Raw genomic sequence first — 22,289 nt, 5'->3', positions numbered from 1 at the left:
GTCCAATACTAACAAGCTGAAATGGGGCTCCACCTACCGTAGTGGAATTGGACATACTTCAGTCAATGAATCGATTCCCCTCCTGTGCTTGTATACTGGGACAAGGACAGTAGTCCAATTAAATGGCACAGTGGAGCTATAATGGTAGCTCCACTTAACTGTGCATGTAAACGTACTGACTGACTTTGTGGTGGTTTTGCCTCTTGTTCTGTTGGTTTACGTCTCTTTGAGGTCATTTTGTGTCTCTTTGCGGTTCCTTTGCAGCTCATTGTGGTCATTTTAAGTCTCTTGCTGATTGGTACATGTTAATGTAAGTGACATTTTACCCATAAAGGCCAGGGGGGCCCTGACATTTTGGGCCCCAGGACCTGTGCCTCGTAGTCCCATTCAGTAATCCATATATGGCAATAATGCAATTAAAATGAAAGGCATGTTATTATTTTCATGCATGTGCATGTGCATGTGACAAACTAAGTGTACTACAAACAAAGGATGATGGTCAGCACGCTCCCAGTTTGGAGAAGCAGCAGGAGTGCAAACATGGAAACCAAGCAATGTACTGCTGTGGATGGAAGCAGCAGCGAAACATATTTCAGCCACCTTAAAACAGTCGATTGAAGTGGATGCTATATTGAGAGTATTTTGACTCCCCATCTATGCTCTCGTCAAAATCACCAGACTCCACTGACAAAAACAGTCATTTTGGCTCACAGAGCACAGGAGCTGCTGGTCTGCCTCTGCTTCAATCAGTTAGTTAGTTTGTGTTTCTGTGTGACTTTGACGAATCTGAACCAACCCTTTTAAACACCAAAGTCACACAATAACACAAACAAACTAACTGATCGAGGCAGCAGTAGACCAGCAGCTCCTGTGTTCAGCAATCCTAAATCACTGTTTTTCTCAATGGAGTCTGGCTTTGCCAGTCAGAAACTGCTGTCTAATAGCAAGTTACAGCAGTGAAAATATTCTAAATATACTGCAATCTTAAATTAAGAGAGATTTTTTTTTTTTAAGTGGCTAAAATACATTTTTGCTGCTGCATTCGTCCACTGATGTATATTGCTCAGCTTTTGTGTTGAACTCCTGCCTGCTTTTCTGTAGTAAGGGCGTGCCGACCACCATCTACTGCAGGTAATACACTGACTATTGATGAGTACCCCTGACAACCCTACTTTAAAATGTCCGAACTATCCCTTTAAGTTACCAGAACACAACAGAAGAAAACAGACAAAAAAAGCCAAGTGTTCCTTATTACACACATCACTGTATCCAGTATTTTAAACAGTGATAGGGAATTTCATCTCCTTAATTAAGTCAGCCTTTCAGTCATGGCTGTCTTTAATTTATTCTAAATGAACTAGAAAAGTAATTTCCTGTGCACAGGGACCTGAATCACTCCTGTGTTTAAATAAATGTACATTAATTTATATGTAGATGTCACTTAATTAAAATAAAGATATTTTTATGTCTTGCATGCGATGGTCATTTTTACGATCTTTTGTAATCATCCCCCAGTGTGTAGTGAAGACGAGCAGAGCTGTCCGCCATAAGAACATCCCATTAACATGTTCACACATCACACATGAAAATGAATCAATGATCAATAACCTGCAGCAGAGTGCCAACTCAGCAGGAACGGCTCACATCGACTGACACTTTCTGACAGATGGATAAAGAGTCACGGCTGACTAACGTTAACAGCTCTTTAATTGGTAAAATTAATCTAAAGATTGATTGATAATCGTTATGAAAACTGCCGACTACCTTCCACCCACCCCATTTCCTCTTACACACACACACATACACACGCCCTCAACCCATTCACCCTCCCACAAATGGTCCATTATGATATAATCCGTGGTGCTGTGCTGCGCAGTGATCTGTAAAGAGCTCTAATCTGTGACACTCTCAGCTCGGTCAGACACTCACCGGGAAGTAGAGGAGCAGAGAGCCGAACAGGATCGTCTCCAGCAGCAGGAGGCCGGACGCTCGGATCCTCTGAGGGACCAGAAAAACAAAAAACAGAAAGTTACAAGGAGCTGGTCGAGAGGATAACACACCCAACCAGTGTGTTTTCACCTTATAATAAACTAAAAATCGTCGAAAGAACTGCTCAAATCTCTTACTTTAATAAGAGCAGCAGTGCTAAAGTACTTACAAAAAAAGTCCTGCATTCAAAACTTTACTAAATAAAAGTACAAAAGTATGGGGTACCAAAGTACTCATCACGCAGAATGTCCAAATAGTACATAGTTAAAACAACCCAAGAACAAATAGAACAATGGCCAACCATCAGGGAGAAGAACACAGTGAGTCTGTCTCAAAGTCAAAAAAATTCAGGCTTTAGAAATCCAAGCTGTGACAGGACACTTTGGCCAATCACAAATAATTCAAGAGAGAGCACATTCCTATTGGCTCGTCTAAAAATGCAGATCAGGCTGCCAGGAAAGCCGTTCAGCCTTGAAGCAATTTTTTTCCAGTGGCCACTTGCGGTATTGCAGCAAAAAGCATTTTCCCCATAGACCACCATTATAAAAGACACGTCTGTAAAACTATTGAGAGGACACCTCAAACTGAAAACAAGGTCAATTATGATGCTTTTCATTCTGAAATTTTGAGCCATGGCAATTTTATATTTGTAAAATGGGAACTCATGGGAGAGGCCAGTGGGAGAAACACCACTGCACATATTCAGTGGGCGGCATATCACGGAAGTTAACCCAGAAGCTAGAAAACTTTTTCGGCATATGTGCCAGGCGAGCAACTCCATAGAAAAGAATAGGAGCTGTCTTGGCCTCTGGTATCTAGTTATTATTAAAATCTATGATGCAGATGTCTGTGCACGTCCCTTTTGGCAAAAGCCTGATTCAGTGAGGAGGAATCCTGCAGAGAACGTTACTGTTCTAGCGCTGACAACTGCCTACACGGCAAGGCAACCAAAAAAAGGAAGACGGCCTGATCAAAAAGAGAGTCTGAGAATAAATGAAATAAAAACACACGTCCATATGGGCAAAGTGTTTCAGAGATGAAGAGAAAATGTTGCTCAAAGTTTAGCCCTCTGCTAACTGAAGCCAAAGACTCACAGCTGTGGCTTCAAGTTTACGTTTATGTAGCTGACATTAGTGAGAGCCTTCGAATCCCAGTGTCTCCTCCGTCCAACTCCCCACAGCTACAGACCACGTTGTCAGGTAGAGTGCACGCAGCAGCTCCAGAGACTGACCCACAGTCAGCGGCCAAAGCAACACGAATCCAGCCGGTGCAAACCCTAACTCGAACAGCCCCGACTCCCCACCGGATCAGCAAACTTTCTGTTGCTGCAGTTACACAGATTAGATGTGGCGTTGTCCCTGGCCACCAGCCTCCAACTATCCATCTCCCGGTAAAGCTGTCCACAGTGGCGGTGAGCAAGGTGGAGGGACTGTGGAGTGGCTAGCAGCTAATTTTTGTCTCAACTGACCTTTTGCTAAGCCCCGCCTCTTCGTGATGGTCCAACAAGCTGTCAGAGTAAGCATGGAGCCCACACTGTAACTAACTGCACTCCCTGAAGAAATATTAGCATATTTTTGGAAAAGTGAAGCAGTGATTCCAGAGAGAAGCAGACAGAGGGGTCTACAGTCTGTGTTTGAAGGATATATCCAGGATGTCAAACTGACTCAGCAGCAACAACAGGTTAAAAAGACAAAGATAGTTAGAAGCTAAAGCCGAACTATAGGCTACAGATCACAGTGTAAAAGTGAACCACCACATCACTGCTGATCGCCACACAAGACAATGAATATAAAGGGAAACTTTGCTGATATTGAACCAGCTGTGTGGCATCACAGTGTGTGCATATGAACCGTGTTTGGCTTCACCCCCGTGCTGCTGCCAGCACCCAGACCTCTGCTGGTGGACGGGCAGGGATCTTCAGGGGAAGTCAAACAACGATCATCTACGTATTATTGACATGAAGACTGAAAGGCAGGTTTAGGATAATCACAGTCTACATTAGCAATTACATAAGACTTAAAAAGTAAACAAACAGCTAAATGTTTTGACATAATGTATCCTGGCTCAGTGCCTGGAACAGCTCTCCTTCATCCAACCCCATCCGTATGGTGTCCACCCGCCGAGCCAAAAAAACCCTGACTCACCCGGTTTCTACGATGCCTGTAGGCCACCAGCATGCTGACGAAGATGAGGAGCATGAAGACGCCCTGGACGGCCAGCACGGCACCCCTGAGAAGCCAGGCCTCTTGCACCCAGCAGGGGGTGCCGTCCTGGCAGCTCTTACAGCCCGGCCAGCACGGGAGACAGATGGGCATGTTCGGGTAGCACACACCGCCGCCGCCGTCATCACTCGTGTTCACAGGGCCGCCATCTGCATCGACACCTACACAAACCCATGTGAAGACCTCAGATACATGTGACTTGCACCAAAACCTCACACAGCACAGACAGCAGTATAATCTGGAACCAGTCATCGTTTAATGCCTCTAAAGGTTTTATTTCTCTGTTTTAGTATAAAAGAATCACAAGTAGCCAAGGTTAAATTTCTCGCCCACCACCACCACCACCACAAAGAACCAGGGTTTGATTTCTATCCTGATTCCTCTGAACGTGAAAACTGTTCTATCCTGTCCTTTTCACTGCACTAGCAACTCTTGGTGCTTGAAGTGGAGGATGAACTCGAAGTAGGGAGAGTGGGAACTTCCTGCATGCCACAGAGGAAGCATGTTTGCCTCCAACTTTCCACAGGCCAACAGTTGTCAGCAGAGACAAAGAGCATCTGGGGATAAAGGTACAAATAAAGCTTCGAACAGCTCTAGTCTGTAGAAATGTTCTGGTATTAAAGGTCCAGTGTGTGGGATTTAGGGGGATATACTGGCAGAAGTGGAATATAATATAATAAGTTTGTTATCTTTAGTGTATAATCACCTAAAAATAAGAATGGTTGTGTTTTAGTTACCTTAGAATGAGACGTTTATATCTACATAAGGAGCAAGTCCTCCTTTATGGAGGTCACCATCTTGCACCGGCATGTTTCTACAGTAGCCCAAAGTGAACAAACCAAACACTGTCTCTAGATAGGGACATTTGCGTTGTTGCATCGGCCACCATAGTTAGAAGCCCATCTGCAATAAGCAGCATTGCAAAAAACTTTTTTTTCTAGCTTTAAACTGCCTTCAGTGTTTTCACTAGTTAAAATACATGAGACCTGTACTACGAAGCCTTTTCCGCTTACCCAGGATATCCTCTAGTTATCTGGCTTGACTAACCCTAACATTGGCTGTCTGGATAACAGGTACTACAAAGCTGGTTATCAACCAATTCAGTAAACTCTGGGTTTTCCTATCCAGCCACAAGCGTGTTCATGTGAAAGAGGCCAGGGTGTTAATTGCAAGCGTCATCATCAGAGTCATGAATGAAGTCTGCTTCATATCATGAGATGAAATGGTTCCATAAGCGTCTGCGATTATGAGACAATAAAATATCAGTGGCATGGGATGTAAATGATTCTTTCGGAAATGTAGAAATATTGAAAATACTATTCAAAAATTCACAGCTGGCCGAGACTTTCATTACGTGCAGTTGACAAAACTCCTCTGAATGTCACATAAAACACGTTAAAGTAACACCAGACTGTTTCTGCTGCTGAACGAAAGAGTGGAAAAGTAGTTAAAGACTGATGAGAATTTCTAGGCGCAGCCAAGTGGTGGAGGGTGTCAGGTTCGGTGACAGGAGGATCTCATCTCTGCTTTTTGCGGATGGCGTGGTCCTCCTAGCTCCATCGAACAGTGACCTCCAGCTCTTGCTGGGACAGTTCGCAGCCAAGTGTGAAGCGGCTGGGATGAGAATCAGCACCTCCAAGTCTGAGGCCATGGTCCTCAGCCAGAAAAGGGTGGATTGCCCTCTCCAGGTTGGGGGGGAGGTCCTTCCTCAGGTGGAGGAGTTTAAGTATCTCAGGATCTTGTTCACAAGTGAGGGTAGAATGGAGCGGGAGATTGACAGGCGGATTGGGGCGGCGTCAGCAGTGATGCAGGTGCTTAACTGGTCTGTTGTAGTGAAGAGGGAGCTTAGCCAGAAAGCGAAGCTCTCGATTTACCGGTCGATCTACGTTCCAACCCTCACCTATGGTCACGAGCTCTGGGTAGTGACCGAAAGAACGAGATCGTGAGTACAAGCGGCCGAAATGAGTTTCCTCCGCAGGGTGGCTGGGCTCAGCCTTAGAGATAGGGTGAGGAGCTTGGACATCCGGGAGGGACTCGGAGTAGAGCTGCTGCTCCTCCACATCAAGAGGAGCCAGCTGAGGTGGTTCGGGCATCTGGTAAGAATGCCTTCCGGACGCCTCCCTTGGGAGGTGTTTCGGGCATGTCCAACCGGGAGGAGACCTCGGGGCCACCCCAGGACACGCTGGAGGGATTACATCGCCTGGCTGGCCTGGGAACACCTCAGGGTTCCCTCGTAAGAGCTGACGGAAGTGGCTGGGGAGAGGACTGTCTGGGCTTCTTTGCTCAGGCTGCTGCCCCCGCGACCCGGACCCGGATAAGTGGAGGATGACGAGTACGAGTACGAGGTCTGTCTGAACAAAATGTTTGTGGATTATTTTACCAGTGAAATAATATCTGTTTTATCCTTGTTCTCATCACACAGGTGTCTCATGTTATTCTGAGCTGCAGTGATGAATCAGAGTGTAAAAGTAGCAGCACTGTCAGCAGTCACTGCGGACTAAGGCAAACTTGCATAATTTCCAATCCTGCTAAAATCATGTGTTTAGTGTTGCAAATGATCTCTGTGTTTGTCAGAAGCTCTGTTTTAAAACCAGTGGAAAAAGAGTCCTGGAGCAATGAAATGATTCTACTGACCTATAACAGTATACAGCATAAGCTCCTCTTTTTTACCTGAGACGCTGGACTTTTGCTAACAGGTACTTTTTTCTTTAGTAATCTAATTGGTCAGACGTCGGGTCACTGACAGGCTGTGATCTGATACCCTGCAGTTAACCTGCTCCGGAGCAAGTTAGCTGTTCAGCATCAGTTACCACAGTTTTTTTTTATCCCGGTAAAAAGAGAAACAGCTTCGTAGTACTGAAAGCCCAGAGTTAACCCTGAAGTTACCTCACTAAATTCCAATCCAGTCATCTACAGATGACTCTGCAGATCACTGGATCTTAAGTTAAAAGAGAAAAAACGATGAGCACACACGAGCAGGTGCTAGGCAAGCTGCCCATCTTTGACATGCCAGACAACATTGGAGAAACACTGAATTGCAGCGTTAAACTGATTTACTCAGTGTTTGTACTGGTATTAATCACCTGGGGTCTCATTTATAAAACAATGCGTAGAATCCATACTAAATTTGTACATACAGACAAAAGCTAAAAATGGCTTCCACCTCACCATTTGCGTCGCTTTTTTCCTGTCTCCAAAATGTTCATAAGCATTGGCCAAAGCTTCTCCCATCAAGTCTGTCTTTATAGCTCACAACTGTTGCGTGGAAAGTGGTGTACGCCTCTTTCAGGCCTCGTTTTGTGCGTACACAATATTTATAAGTGAGACCCCTGGTCCGTTTGTTTTGGAGATGAGGAGACCTTTGCGGATAATTCGGCTCCTAGTAAAAAACAACCAGGGGAAGTTTCAGCTGGTTGCAATCTGCAGTCCTCACCGCTAGACGCCACTAAATCCCCCTAAAATCGTACACACTGTTCCTTTAATACCAGATGTAAACAGGGCCATAGTCTCTCATAGTATGTCTGCTGTTTGGTGCTGAGCAGGTAGTGTGCAGTGGGTTTATCTATGGGATGGTGGTGGTTTGAGGCTCAACCATACAGTAAATATTTGGGCTGTAAAAAGCAATTAATGAGCTAAAACTGAAGCATCCTGTCTCCAGTGTTAAATCTGCAAATCTGAGCTGCTCTGTGAGGCACGTTAAACTGCTCTGGTTAAATCAGGATAATTTACATCATCTCACCTCTGCATTATAGGAATATAGACAGAAATCATAGCCTGTGTTTAGTTAAGGATGTACAGAACTTAAAATCAGAGAATACTAACTTCTTAATGGAAAAAAAACCCTAAAATTACATTTGCCATTGAAGTTTCAAATAATTGTTTTCATCATAATCTCTGACTCTTGGTTGAGTTTAAATGGACAGTGAACAGTGTACAGGAATCATCTCTCAGTTATTTGACCCGCTGTGGGCAGCAGAGGTCAGTTATCAACTCACCTGAGTCCCGAGGGGCTATGTCAGGGTTGTAGTAACCCTCTTTACAGCGGCAGCAGTACTGACCCAGTCGAAAGCCCTGGCCTGGAGTTGGTACACACTGCAAGAAGCACAAAGATGATACTGATTATTCTCTTTTTGTTTTTGTCTGAGGTGTTTTTGATTGTCCGTCCTTTTCCTTTGAGTTATAATAAGAATAACAACAAATAGAGCTAGTACTCTTTCATTAGTTTTTACTGGTTTTGGTTGTTATAAGATAATTTAATATATTGCTTACAATCTACTTCCCTTTATTTGCTTATTTCACTCTGTTGTCCTCATAATGCAAACATGACAATAGTAACTTTAGTTTATCCAGGGAAGGTTTGTTTGTCTACAGTAACACCCTGTTTCATGTTGATAAAAATTACACACGTAAAGCTGCCCAGTTACAGAACAGAACAGTGTTGTCAAGATGCTGTATTTCTAACTTCAATACAATACATTGAAAAATATTGATATTTGATACCATAAGGCAGAGGTGTCCAAACTTTTTTGAATGGGGGCCAGATAAAACAACGTGAAAATACCTGGGGGGCCAACTGATTCTCGCATCAAATGGGTTAAAAAAAAGAAAGAAAGTGAGACAATGCAACCATTTTTATCTTTCAGTGAACTATTACTACGTGATGCCTGTCGGCAAACTGTATGATAGTCCTATCATTGTGAGGTGAAGGGTAAAAATGCAAAGTGATCTTGCTCGATTAACCATTATTGTGTAAAGGGCCACATACGGTATATTTTGAAAGTCAAGCCGAGGGACAATTAAAATTGGTCTGCGGGCCACAATTGGCCCCCGTGCCAGACTTTGGACATGCCTGCCATAAGGAATATACACCGACATTAAACATTAAAACCACTGGTCAGTGAAGTGAATAACATTGATCATCTTGTTACACTGCAGTGTTCAGCTGGGAAACCATTGGTCCTGGCATTCATGGGGATGCTACTGGACGTGCTCCACCCACCGAAACGCTGCTGCAGACAAAATAACCCCTTCATGGCAACAGCACTTATCGATGGCAGTGCCCCCACCCAACAAGACAATGCACCATGCCACACCACAAAAACTGCTCAGAAATGACCCCAGGAATGGGGTAAAGAGCTCAAGGCATCAACCTGGCCTTCAAATACCCCAGATCCCAATCTGATTGAGCATTTGAGGGATGTGCTGGTACTCCAGAGGTACCCCAATCCATGGTGGGTCCTCCTTGGACCGGACTTTGCTCTGACCTGTCAAGGCATGGACACAGGACCTCTGGGGGGTGTCCTTTGGTGCCTGGGATCAGGGTGTTACTTCAGACCATTCTTGAGCCATTTTTGTGGTGTGGCATGGTGCATTGTCCTGTTGGGGGGGGGGGGGGGGGGGTGTTGCCAATAGTGGGGGTACCTGGTCTGCACTGGTGTTTAGGGGGGTGGGACGTATCAGGTGGCATCCACGTGAAAGTCAGAGCCCAAGGTTTCCCAACAGAACACTGCACTGTAACAACATGATCAGTGTCAATGTTTTGGCTGATCGGTGTGTCCAACAAGGCTGTAACACGCCCACGATGACTTTTCTTTTCTTGGTTAGCAGCAGAAAACAGCAGAATGACTGTAGTAAACATTAACGATAAGAGAAAGAAGGAAAGAGCAGCTGGTACCAGTGTATCAATACTGCAGATAATTAGACTTGAAACTGTTTAAAATATTCAGAATTGATAAACATATTTTTGACAACACAACTATCAATTATAAATGAGCAGTGAAACAAGACAGGAAGGATGAGTTTTTGTACCATTATTACATGGAGCAAACAAAATAAAAGAAACAGCCGACAATATAATAAAGTCCAATCATATAGTAATTCAGTGCTTAGTTTTACCATTCGATCTCAATTTTTTCAGCCGTCATTTTAACAATACAAGAAACAGTATGGCGCCCACTCCCTTCACAGTTCACAGACTCTCATATTACAGACAAACAGTGTCAGAAAATAAGTTTATCAAGACATTTTAGTTGAGAAACAGGCAATGTAGTCACATAAATCGCAATCCAGCAATCCTCTGCACAGCGGACAATACGTCACATTGACTGAGCCATAACCAGATGACAGTTTGACGGCTGATTGACAGCTGTCAGAAGTCGCAGTGTAGGATGACAGCACATTCAAATAACTGATGACCAGTCGAATAGTAATAATAGGAATATTGATAGCTTAACTGAATGAAATAACCATAAATATTATAAACAACAAAAGTATATAACTATAAAAATAACAGTGACAGAGAACTGCAGGCGTAATTTCACTGTCGCAAATATAATGTTAGAATCTACAACCTGTGCAGTTATAACTTTAAAGTTAAACTACATACATTGCAAATCAACAACAGCAGAGCTCTCGGGTTGATCTCTGTCTCTGGCGAACTTGCTATGTAGCATTTATTTTATCGCCAAGGTAACGGATATAAAAACAAGAAGGTCAAAGTTCAGGGCTCAGTGTTATGAGGATGTAGTTTGCCCAATTGTGTGCATACTGCATGCAACAGTACGTAGTTTTTCAGGACAGCTGTAGTACCTACTAAAAGTAAAAAGAAAAAGTATGCGATTCGGAGCGCGCCCTCTCTCTTGATCCGCTTCTAGACTTTTTGTGTCCGTGGTGACGGACACACAAAACTACAAAAGTACAGTTGGTAGTTTGAGCAGCAGCTCTAGAGACAGCGAAAAATCTGCTGTATGATGCAAACACGCCATCCAGGGGATTTGATCTGAGAGCTGAGCAGGGAGATCTGAGTGTTGGTAACATGGAGGGAAGTTTACCACAGTTCATTTACACACACTACTGATATTATTATGACACAGCGCTGGGTGAAATCAGCAGAGTGTCACTGTTAAATAAAAAGTCTGCAGTATTTTGATGTGATTTTATTGTTGGATTTGATGTGAATATTGAAACTTTATTGTTCACTGTATAAGCAAAAGTGCAGACATTGTTCACTATGTATTAATTTCATTTGAGTAAAGTCCCCTGGAAGAGTAGTTGTTGCCAAGGCGATACAAGTAACATTGAATTGTGAGAACATGAAGCAGTGCTGCTTTTCAGCTGCTGCTGAGAGGCTAACAGTACCTGAATAAATAAAGGTTAAAAAAGGGGGTCACATTACTCTCTCTCAGTCTATTTCCCTCTGATGCCAGCTTCAGTTTAGCCTATCGGGCCGACACACACACACACACACACACTTGGATGCTCTGTGTGTTAATCTAAGTTAAAAGCTAAATGGATACATAATGCCTCTACTGAGAGCATTATCCTTTTCTAGAGAAATCCTGTTTCCGAGCCACGCACACACACACACACACACACACACACTGGCCTCACATATGTATATACAAACCCACAGCCCCCTTATCAGATGCTCAAAGACTTAATGGCACGGGCTGAACATTAATGTGATATGGATTATACAGAGCGGTCAACTTAATTCTCTTCATGGTCACATCTCAATTCAGCAGATAGTCGCAGTGCATCAGTGGATTCAGTCATCTGTCGTGTTTCAATTAAAACCGTGGCGGCCACTTCAAGCGCTTCAAAGCTTCACGGCTGCCTGTTGTTTAAATCAGTGTAGTGGAGACTTGTACGAGGCAGTAACTCAGCCCATAACACAAAATGCATGATCAGGAAACACTCATGAAACATGTTTTAACTTAGCATCAGGCTCATGAAAACCTCCAACAAAGGAATTAGAAATTAAATGCTGCAACATTTTTATGTAAAAAAAAAAAAACAAAAACAAAAAACTTTCTGCTGCTCAACGCTTATTCATTTATTTACTATCATTTACCTATTAACTACCTATGGTCAGGTTTCCATCCACATGTAGTGCAAATCAGGAGACAGGCATGGAACGTAAGATAATGGAAAATGTACCAGCGCTATCATAAAGTTCGGTGTTACAGCAATCGCCATCTTGGTTTTTGGAGCCAGAAGTGATCATATTTGGATGAGAGGGTGGAGCTGTGGAGGAGCGAGGGGTGGAGCTGATTGAAAAGCAGAAGATGCTATCAGCAGACAGCGTCTTCACCCATAATTATGCATAACTTTAAGCCTTAATAAAATGTAAAAGTTACCAAAAGTTATATAAAGATTCAACAGTTGTCATGACGGGGGAAATTAGCTACAGAGACATTTTTGTACCAGGCTGTAAACATGATTATTTCAGCTGTAAGGTTGGGCATTTTAACATTTGGGTCTACAGGGATTGACTGGCTTCTAGAGCCAGCCTCTAGTGGCCATTAGAGGGACTGCAGTTATTGGCACTGCCATGTTGGCTTCATTTTCATCCCCCGAGTTTGCCACTTGATTTTGGGGTATTAAATAGCAAGTTAGCTGACAAATACAACCACTTGTGTGTCACATCCAGCACTGCCCATAGTCAGCAGGCGATGGTCACTTGCCTGGATTTGCTCATGTGCGGCCAAGATGACAAAGAGAGATGAGATGATATGTGACAAGAAGAGACAAGACATGTTAAGCAATGAGAGAGAGCAGAACCAAACGGGACAGAAGACAGTGGGTGACCCAGTACAGTCTCTGCTCAGCCAAAGGGTTTGAATCCTCTAAGCCAGGTGGGACAGGATGGGACAAAGGGTGCCATGTGGATTTGGGGATTTTTAGGACTGCTCTTCTCTTGTGTTTCAGACCTCTGTGAGTGCGGTGCATAAAGGGGAAGTATGTCAGCGGGCTGGATTATCGCCGTAATCCATCAGATCATCCTGCAGCCCGCCACCCAGCGCATCCATCTTTAAATAGACGGCTGAGATGAGAGGTAGAGGATTGGGTCTGCACAGACAGAGCCGACAGGGAAAAGGGGGAGCACACAGAAGAGTGAAAGTGTGAATATGTGAAAGCATGAGCAAAGGATAAAAAAGAAGTAATGAGCATAGAGAGAAAGAGCTTAAACCATTTTCAGAGGTCGCAAACAGTTTAGAGTGTATTTGTGTGACATAACTAACAGTCACAAACATGAGTTAGACCACTGGTTCTCAACCAGGGGTCCAGGGACCCCAGTGGTCCTTGAGGTAGTTCAAGGGGGTCCACAGAAAAATGGGGACTAGATCATTTTTACTATTTAATTCACTGTAGGAGCAAACCCAATCTGGGTAAGAGTCATAAGAGTGACTATTCTGATCATAGGTGTTACCTCAACTGTAGCTGTCAATTAGCGTTGGGTACTGTTGAACCTGGTGGCTCTGCAGAACTCTGTTGTTAGCTTCCTGGCCTCAGGGTGCTCCTCTCTTAAGTTGAATCCGGAGGCTCCACAGAGCTCTGTCGTGGCGCTTCTGCCTCCTGTCTGAACCCAGCATTCACACCCAGATACGCTCTTATGTACCAAAATTTGGCACAGATTGATTTAAGGTGAATCAGTGCTCGGTGGTACCAATGTAATTTGGTCATTACCCTTAAAAGTACCGATCTCAGTAGCCAAACCTGTTGACAGTTATGGAGTTCTGGTCTTAATCATAGTGAACCAAAATCTTTTCAGATGGAGGTCCCCGAAGTAAGTCTGAACAAATGGGTGTCTGTGACCTAACGTGCATCAATTTAGGGGTCCTTGACATGAAAAAGGTTGAGAACCATTGAGTTAGACAGTTTAAACTGTTTATCTAGAGTTAAGATACTATTTACAGCTCAATCAGGAGAGTATTTATTTACTTGCACAAGTGACAATGAGAAAATGTGAAAAAGTCTTTGGCAATTAGACCCCATCGAGATGGTAAATGTTTTTAAGGTGGGTGAGGAATCCATAGTAGAGCAGGGAACCCCCCTCCCCTGGGGTCTAGACGCTGGTGGTGGTGGTAGGATGAGGTGGTGATGAGATGAAGATGTGGAGAAGATGGAGAAGTGCTGACGATCTGGATGAGTAGAGGAATGAGCCTTGTTGAGGTCGTCCTGGGCTGGAGGTGAACGGGGTGGAGGATTGCGCAACGATTCTGCCTAAAATGACAGCTGACAGCAGTAGAGGAAAGACCAGATTTAAGATTTAGCTGTAGCGTCCTGATTGGCTGATAGAGATGGTGGCGATGTTTGATTGGCTCACTAGAACAGTGGATACCCTTTGTCACCTGATTAGAGGAAGCAGAGGGAGAAGGAGATTTGTTGGAGAGAATTGTGAATGGATGAAGCACAAAGAAAGTTTACCTGATTAAACTTATGCTGAGCTTCATTAAGAGGAAATGGTTGCAGTAGCAGGGGTGGAGGAAGAATTCAGTTTTTTACTCAAGTAAAAATACTAATACCACACTGTAAACTCCTGTATTGAAAATGTTACTTGAGTAGAAGTATTTAAGTATTATGAGGGAACAACACAATTTAACTCTGACCTCGTTACGTATTGACGTTTGGTCATGGACCTTCCACGTCCTGATACGATGTGAAAGGTACCCTGGGTGTGTTGGTTGTTGACGTTCTAGGATGCCGTGTCAAGTTCTGCCTGTTACATGCATTGTCTTCTTTCAAAATACACTTCTGTTTTCACTGGACATTTAATGTTTACATACAGTACGACGCTAAAGGACATCTTCTTTACGTCAGTGTCTGACGCCCCAAGTCACTATCCAAGCACCGGATTTCGATGACTTCCAAGTGAAACCCGGGCTGCAGGAAAATGTGCTTAAAAGTGTTAGAAGTAGAAAACTGTCTCCTGTGACCATTATATAGTTGTCACTTGTTTTTTCTGAATAGCAGATCGCTGCTATGAATAAGAGACAACGCAAGTATGATGCTGAATGTATTAAACTGTGTGGACCTTTAACTAACGAATATGGAGAAATCTGGACCCTGTGGCTGGACCAGTTGGGAACCAATGATAAAGCGGATATGTTAAAATGTTGTGTTTCAGCAATGCTGTGGTTAACATGTGGTTAGGGTTAAGCCTGGTCCTGCGTTAAATCAACGACGTCGCTACGTCGAAGGGTACGTGGCTACACAGAAGGCTCGCCGTAGCCCCCAGCGTAGCCTGACGTGCACCTCCCCAAAAATGTAGCTACACGTCGAGGTGATGCAGACCCAGCACAGACTGAGAGGGCTGTGATTGGTTTGCTTGGTAGCAACGCATTTCTGGTTCAGTATTTCCAGATTGCGCCATACCCGCCATCTTTAAACATCTTCTGTTGCGATGTAGATGTTGCAGTATTAAGGCCCATTTATGCTCAACGTTCAATACGGATACGGACGGAGCTGTCTGTCTGTGCTCCGCGTTCATTTCTCTGTGACCGGAAAAGCCGGAAGCTAAACAAAGAATCAACTAGAGACGACGATAACCATTCAGGAAAGGAACGCAGCCTCCTACCGCTCTGGCGGTGAATTCCACCGCGACGAAATGGAGTGATGGAGAAGTTCGAAGGGTTCACGACGGCGTCACGGCAACGATGTAGGTACATCGTAGGTACGCCGCAGGACCATAAATCAGGCTTTAGGCACAAAAACCACTTGGAAAAGATCATGTTTTGGCTTAAGATGTCCAGCTTGGGCGAGCAATCCGCTGCAGGAAAAGCAGCGACGTCTCTGTAACTGCTTTTCACTTTACCTGCAAGAAACACAGCAACAGGTCGCTTAAAAACATCCATGTTTGGGGGATAAAAAGCTGCTGGAAACACAGCAATGACTCGCTAAATCACAACCACTTTTGTTGTTAGTTGGCCTCAAACAATGGTCTGCAGCTTGGCAGGTGTCCGACCTTGGTGTCACACCATCCACCATCTCATCCACTTCCAGAGGACAAAGTCAGCTCATATACTACCTCACTTCAGAAACACTGATATCAAACGTGCAAATGTAACGTATTCATGATTTGCAGAAATGTACAATGCCAACATTTTCTTCTGGTGACTGGACTGAAGGATGCAAACCTGTGATCTTGGAGTTCTCAACCTTTTAAACTCACAATCCAACTCGCCCCCATCACAGGCAGCACAAAGATTATTACTGTTTGATGTCAATCAGTAACAGATGAGGCGGAAAGTGATTTAGTGTTTCACAAAAAGAGGACATCCTGCTGGCTCATTAATCTAAGGTACAGTACAGTATGTTTCTATTGTCCTGGGTACAACCAACGCTCAGCTTTCTCACGTGTCATTCCCACCTCTCACTCACAGACCTTTACTTCTCTCTGCTTTGAACTATTTAGTAAACATTTTACAGTTAATACCCCAAAAGCTGAGGCTTTGTGGGCTTATTAATGATGATAATACTGAACATCCTCTCGTAACTGTACCTCTTGTTTTTCAGACCCTCCATTTTGTCTCTGTAAACGTTCACTAGCTTTGTTGCTTCACAGGTGAGGTGACACTTCACGTGCTGTTTGTTTAACGGTTTGTTTGTTGCTGTTTGCCCTTTTGGGAGGCAGCTTAAAGGTTAGAGGAGGGGGCTTCGTGCTGAATAGTGACTGATACAAATTCTCAAACCAACCTGTTGGTGAAATGCCGTCAAATTCTGCAGGGTTGTTTGGAGCTGATATCTCCCGGGTTATCTTAATTTGGTTGCATCTGCATGGTGCGTTCAGGAGCCATGGCAGTTTGTCAAACAGGCAGTGTGGGAAAGTGACTACATTTAGCAGATAGGTTCCAACATTGTATCTGTACCAAAAACAGCCACTTATTTCTTGACTTGTTCACAGGGTTGGGAATTAACTTTTGTTGAAAAAAGACTAGTCTGACCTTTTGCGAGTATTTTATTGAAGACAAAGCTTAGAACTTCATATACCGCAACAACGAGACAGCCCTGTAGAGCAGTTCACCAAACATTCTTATATTCCTCCTCGGACAAACACCATACCTAACTTTCCGTGTGTGTGTGTGTGTGTGTGTGTGTGTGTGTGTGTGTGATTTCCTCCTGTTTTAGGACCTTGCGCTTACCTAATCTTTATTCTTGGCATTTTACCACACTTGCCAACGACATCTATTTCCCCATCACAATGTTTCTCCATCACAGTGTTTGCCAGGTCACTCTGCTCTCAGACTTTTCCCCAGAGTGAGACCATTCTAACTTCTAACTTGACCTTAACGGTCAAATATTTCTAGGCCTTTTCGCCACAACACTTTTCTGTCCCGCTGCCACTGCGGTGGATTCCGAAATCTGCCATTTTTTTCTTGACTGGTCAGTGAAGCAAATCCAGCAGCCACTTGCATATTTTACCAGCACTTGGCTGGTGGCTGGTGCTAATTTCCAACCGTCCCTGCTGAATAATCTCCATCAAATTCACTGAAATCAGCTGAATAGTTTTTGAGATATCCTGCTAACTAACAGACAACTAAAAACATATATAAACCAGCTATTTGTCACTTTTGTTATCAATTATTGGTTCCTCAATAATAGGGCAGTTTGATGCTAAATACATAAGTACAAAAAAGTTAACTTTTCTATTCTGGTTCAGCTCAAGGACACAAAGCAGCAGGTAGTTTCTCTCTGGCCCCTAGTATCATTAGCTACGAACATGCACACTCATATTCCACTATTATTCATGTAACCATCACCGATTGGAAATTCAGAATTAGACCTTTTCCTGCATGAAGCATTTTCCGATGAAGACATGTGGGATATGGCGATATTATTCAGGTTTTATAGCATTCTTTGGACATGTATACAGCACATTCAGAATATGCATCTCAACCTGGGGTTTTTATCGCACTTTGCGACACATGGCCTCTTACCTATTTATGGTCGGCTCTGTGTGTTGCATTGGTGCATTGTACACAAACCGACTTGCCAACAGTTTATGAGGCTGTGGGTAGAGACGCATGCCCAAAAGAAAAGCAAACATTTCTAGTCAAAAGGAGAAACATACCTACTTTTAGACTTGGATATTAAAAGGTTTTTGGAAACGCACACATATCGCATCACTCACTTTTTAAAGAAGGTGGGTAAAGGAATCTTAGAGGGAGGCTGTGTTCGCACGATTGAACAACAACCAGTGGAAAACTTTGAAAAAATCCTTTTTTTGGTGCAAAGAAGCAAAATGACAGGTGACTCCAGCTGTTCCACTTTTCTATGTTTTGACTTGATAAACAACACGTTAGGACAGGTTAATCGGAGTATGCATGGCTGCATGTAAACGCAAGGTGCTATATTCCTTTTCATTAGTCATGTAAACAGCAATATGAATGTAGTCATTGTGTTTACCTCCATGGTGGTTCGGTTGCACTGGTGGGTATCAGCAAACCAGCTGTCTCCTGTTGCACACTGGTTCAAGTCGATGTCTTGAATGTTGACATCCACACGGATCACACCTCTGACACACACACACACACACACACACGGGAGGAAGGAAGGAAGGTCACATGTGTGTCAGAGTAAAGAAACAAGAATGGCTCCAAATATCATCAGACTCATTAAAATAATCCCTTTTCTCCTTCGTCTGCAGAAACCTGAACGGCCTTTAAACGGATTTCCCTTTCAAATGTCAGATTTTATCCAACTCTGGTGATTTAAACACATTTTTTATTCCAAATCAAACTTTTCTCCGGAGAGCGGTAGAGAAGGTCACCAGGCCAACACAGAACTAGAGCGGCAGGTGAAATACAAACTGCTGCTGCTGTTAGTTTCAAAGCTTTTCAAAGCTTTTCAGGCACTAAGGGAAAAGATTGTATTTTGAGACTTGCAAGCAAGTCTTTCTGAAACATTATTCTGGCTGTGAATGTGTTGAAGGAAGGAGAATTTACTCTTGCTTCAGTGAGGAACACACGGTATACTCTCAATTACATCAACAGCATGAGATGGATCAGATCCTGCAAGTCAATGATGTCTCATTCTGCATATAATGGACACATATTGGACACCAGTCACTGAAGCTGAGCGACTGGACTTCTCCTCTCCTCCTCTTTGCACCCAGCATGCTGCTCTGTATATTTAGTAGAGTGATGCTGCTCAAGACTGTCAGCTCTCTGCATGCAGATGAGGCAGGAAGCATTCACTTTCATGAAAATGATTTACTGTCAGTCTCTCTTGTAACTGTCTTTGCTCCAGGGAGGGTGCTCTCTGCTAGGTGTAGAGGGAGACATTATGGTGTCAAGTCCTGAAGAAGAACTATAGTGTTTTGCAGTTGGGTGCAGCTTTCTAAATGTCAAATGTGAAATAAATAGCACCAAATTTAACACTCGAGTCTTGCAGAAAGCTGCAAGATTAAATGATTGCGGTGAGGTTTTCAACAACAAACTCTAAATATGTAAGAGGACTTATAAAATTTTTGTTGAGAGTTGGTTTGAAACCCCTAATCTGATACCAGTAACTAAAACTGATAACCAAAGAGATTCCAGATATTGATCTCAAGTGATAATTGTTTAACTTGGACTAATAATTGTTTACCAGTTGCATCTGTCTAAATTCCAGTGTCTCTGTGTTTGTCATGCTTCATTAGTGTGTGAGAGTTTGCATTTATATGTGTATGTGCTCTGGTGTGTGTGTGTGTGCGCAGGCCCTAACCTGAACTCTGGCGTCAGGTCAGGCTTGAGGCCGTAGAAAGATGTTGACAGGGTGAGCATCCAGTTGGGAACGAAGCGTCCATCCCTGCAGTCGAGGAAAGGGGCGCTGCCCCAGCGCACACCGCTGTGATTGGTCACGTAGCTGTCACCCTGCCTCCACTTGGGTGTGTCCAAGGTGCTCAGGTCATTGAGGAGCACCCTCTTGGACAGGGCCGCCATCGGCTGGTTGGACTCTGGGAATTTAAAGCTTCTGAACCAGCTGTCGTCGGGGGCTGGGGCAGGCGGGTGCAGGCTCCCCCACGACTTGGATAAGTCCTGGAGGATGATGGTCTGCACCTTGGCTGTCGGGTTGCGGGAGGCACAGAGCACCAGCTGTGGCACCGGGGATGTCGGGTCAGCGTCGAAGGTCAGCAGGGCCCGCCGGATGAGCAGGTCGGCCTCCAGGAGGGCGCGGACCAGAGCATGGTACCACTCCATGTCCTCCTGCACTGTGCTCTCCCGCAGGTCACTGGCCTGGAAGATCATATTGAGGAAGTTGGCAGTGCTGGCCAGCGCATTCTGAGCTGGCCGGAGGGGGGCACTAAAGCTGACGGGCAGGGATCCGGGCTGCCCCGGCGAGCTGTACGCCCGTGAGCAGCGGGCTGTCTCCAGTGTGGAAGGGTCTCCAGTGTACAGGAAGGTCTCTGCTGGTGACCAGTCATCTTCCTCCTGTGTGGGAGCTTCTGAAGGCGTCACTGCAAACCCAGAAGGCTCCGAGGGTCTGAAGGAAGTGGAGAGGCTGGTGGAGACATCTGAGGTTCCTGTGCTGTTTGTTGAAGAGTCAGTGCTGTTGTTTGTCTCCACAGTGACTCCTGATGTGAAGTCTGGAGTCACCTGCGCTCTGAGGAGGGATGGGAGCAGAACAAGGAGCCAAACTGGACCCATCCTGGATTCACTCTGAAGCAGAAGAGGAGGAGGGGGAGGAGGGAGGGGGGTCACACTCCTACAACACCCTCTCTTTTTGGCGCTTGACCCCTTTGTAGTTCCCTTGAGGCAAAGAAAAACGTCACATGTTGGCGGAGCTTTGGACTTTCTTCATCCTCACATCAGCGCGGCGGTGCAGCAGCAGCAGGTGTCCGAGAGGAGAGCGGCCACTCGGTCTGCAGCGCTCACGCTCGGAGCGCACAGCTCCATCTGTGCACCGCACGGACACATGCACGCGCGCGTGCACACTCGCACGACGAAATCATTAAATCCTTGTGTCCGCGCCGGTGATGTTGGTGATGAGAGGCGGAGGACGCAGGGAGTAAGCCCAGCATCTCCGCAGTCCCGTCCGGTGTCTCCCGCCTGCGGTGTCCCTCTGTCTCCGTTTTCCAGTTGCAAAGGCGTGCGCTAAAGCTCCGGAGCAAAGCAAACGCAGCGTGCGCAAGAAGGAGGAGGTGGGGAGGAGGAGGAGGAAGAGGGGAAAGCCTCAAAGTTGTGGGATCCCCGTGTTCAGATGGGGGGGGGGGGGGGAGATAGAAGTGTAGCTAGAGATGGAGGGATGGAGAGAGAAGAGCAAATGTCCTCCTTTCTTCTCCTCTTCTTCTCTTCTCCTCTTCTTCTTCTGCCTGCTGCTCTGCTATCTGTTGCTTCACAGAGCCTCCAGCCCATCTGAGGGAGGTTTGTGATACTCGTCCATCCTCCCTCCTCCTCCTCCCTCTCTATCCCATCATTCCATCATCCCCTCCCTCCTCTTCATTCACCCTGTGCCTCCCTCCTCCACCTATCGACAGGGACGCTCACCAGTGCTGAAAGGTGATGAGAGTGGTACATCTGTTGTAGTGTGTGTGTGTGTGTGTGTGTGTGTGTTCACAGAGGAGAGGATGAGGGTTAAGCTCTGCTGCATTTGAGCATCCATCAAGTATCCCCCTGCTGACTGACTGGCTGGCTGGATGGATGGATTAACCCCTCCTACAGAGAGACAGAGACTGGATAGGGATGTTCTTTTACTACACACACACACACACACACACACACACACTGGAGGAGATCATAGACGCAGCATGACGACATACGTAGATTACAGGTATAAAAAAATGAGGAGATTTTTAATCACTATTGTTTGTAGATTTTTTTTTGCAATGTCAGGGAATCCCCTCCCTCTTTGTGTGTGTGTGTATGTGTGTGTGTCCGAGACAGTCTATGCATCTGTGTGTGCGTGCACCATCGTCTGGCTGCAGCATCAGAAGCGTGAGAAAAAAAGGGAAGAAATAGAGAGAGAGGGGCGAAATGAAGCAAGTGATGCAGGCAAGAATCGTGTTTTGGTGGCCATGGCAACCGGTTTCTGAGAACCCCGCCAAACCCCCCCCCCCCCCCCCATACACACACACATACATACACACACACACACAAACACCACTCCCACCTCCCGCCCTGGGACTTCACTGCAGAGCAGCGGAGGTGCTGCAGTCAATCCTGAGGAAGACAATAAGGCAGTGTGTGTGTGTGTGTGTGTGTGTGTGTGCGTGTGTGTGTGTGACCTGTGCATACATGTAGTGTTGCAGTGTAATCGTGTTCCTGTCTGCTCTCATGTAGCCGAAGGGAAAGGGAAAACACACAAACAACAAGTGTT

The 22,289-nt window shown here is 45.0% G+C and overlaps 1 protein-coding gene across 1 annotated transcript in view; it reads right to left on the bottom strand.

The window, feature by feature from the left end:
• The window catches only part of gpr179 (G protein-coupled receptor 179), a 37,996-nt gene extending 16,538 nt beyond the window's left edge, over positions 1–21,458 (bottom strand). Inside the window, exons 1-5 of the mRNA XM_033625227.2 lie at positions 19,698–21,458; positions 18,399–18,507; positions 8,207–8,303; positions 4,134–4,372; positions 1,930–1,998 (exon numbers count right to left, since the gene is read on the bottom strand). Coding sequence (XP_033481118.2) covers positions 1,930–1,998; positions 4,134–4,372; positions 8,207–8,303; positions 18,399–18,507; positions 19,698–20,620 — 1,437 coding nt within the window. The 5' untranslated portion in view covers positions 20,621–21,458. The remainder of the gene's footprint in view (positions 1–1,929; positions 1,999–4,133; positions 4,373–8,206; positions 8,304–18,398; positions 18,508–19,697) is intronic.
• Between the last annotated feature and the right edge of the window lie 831 nt (positions 21,459–22,289).

The sequence above is a fragment of the Epinephelus lanceolatus genome, chromosome 3 (genome assembly GCF_041903045.1).
Source record: "Epinephelus lanceolatus isolate andai-2023 chromosome 3, ASM4190304v1, whole genome shotgun sequence".
In the NCBI taxonomy this organism is placed as follows: Eukaryota; Metazoa; Chordata; class Actinopteri; order Perciformes; family Serranidae; genus Epinephelus; species Epinephelus lanceolatus.
This window is presented reverse-complemented; position numbering and strand designations above follow the sequence as displayed.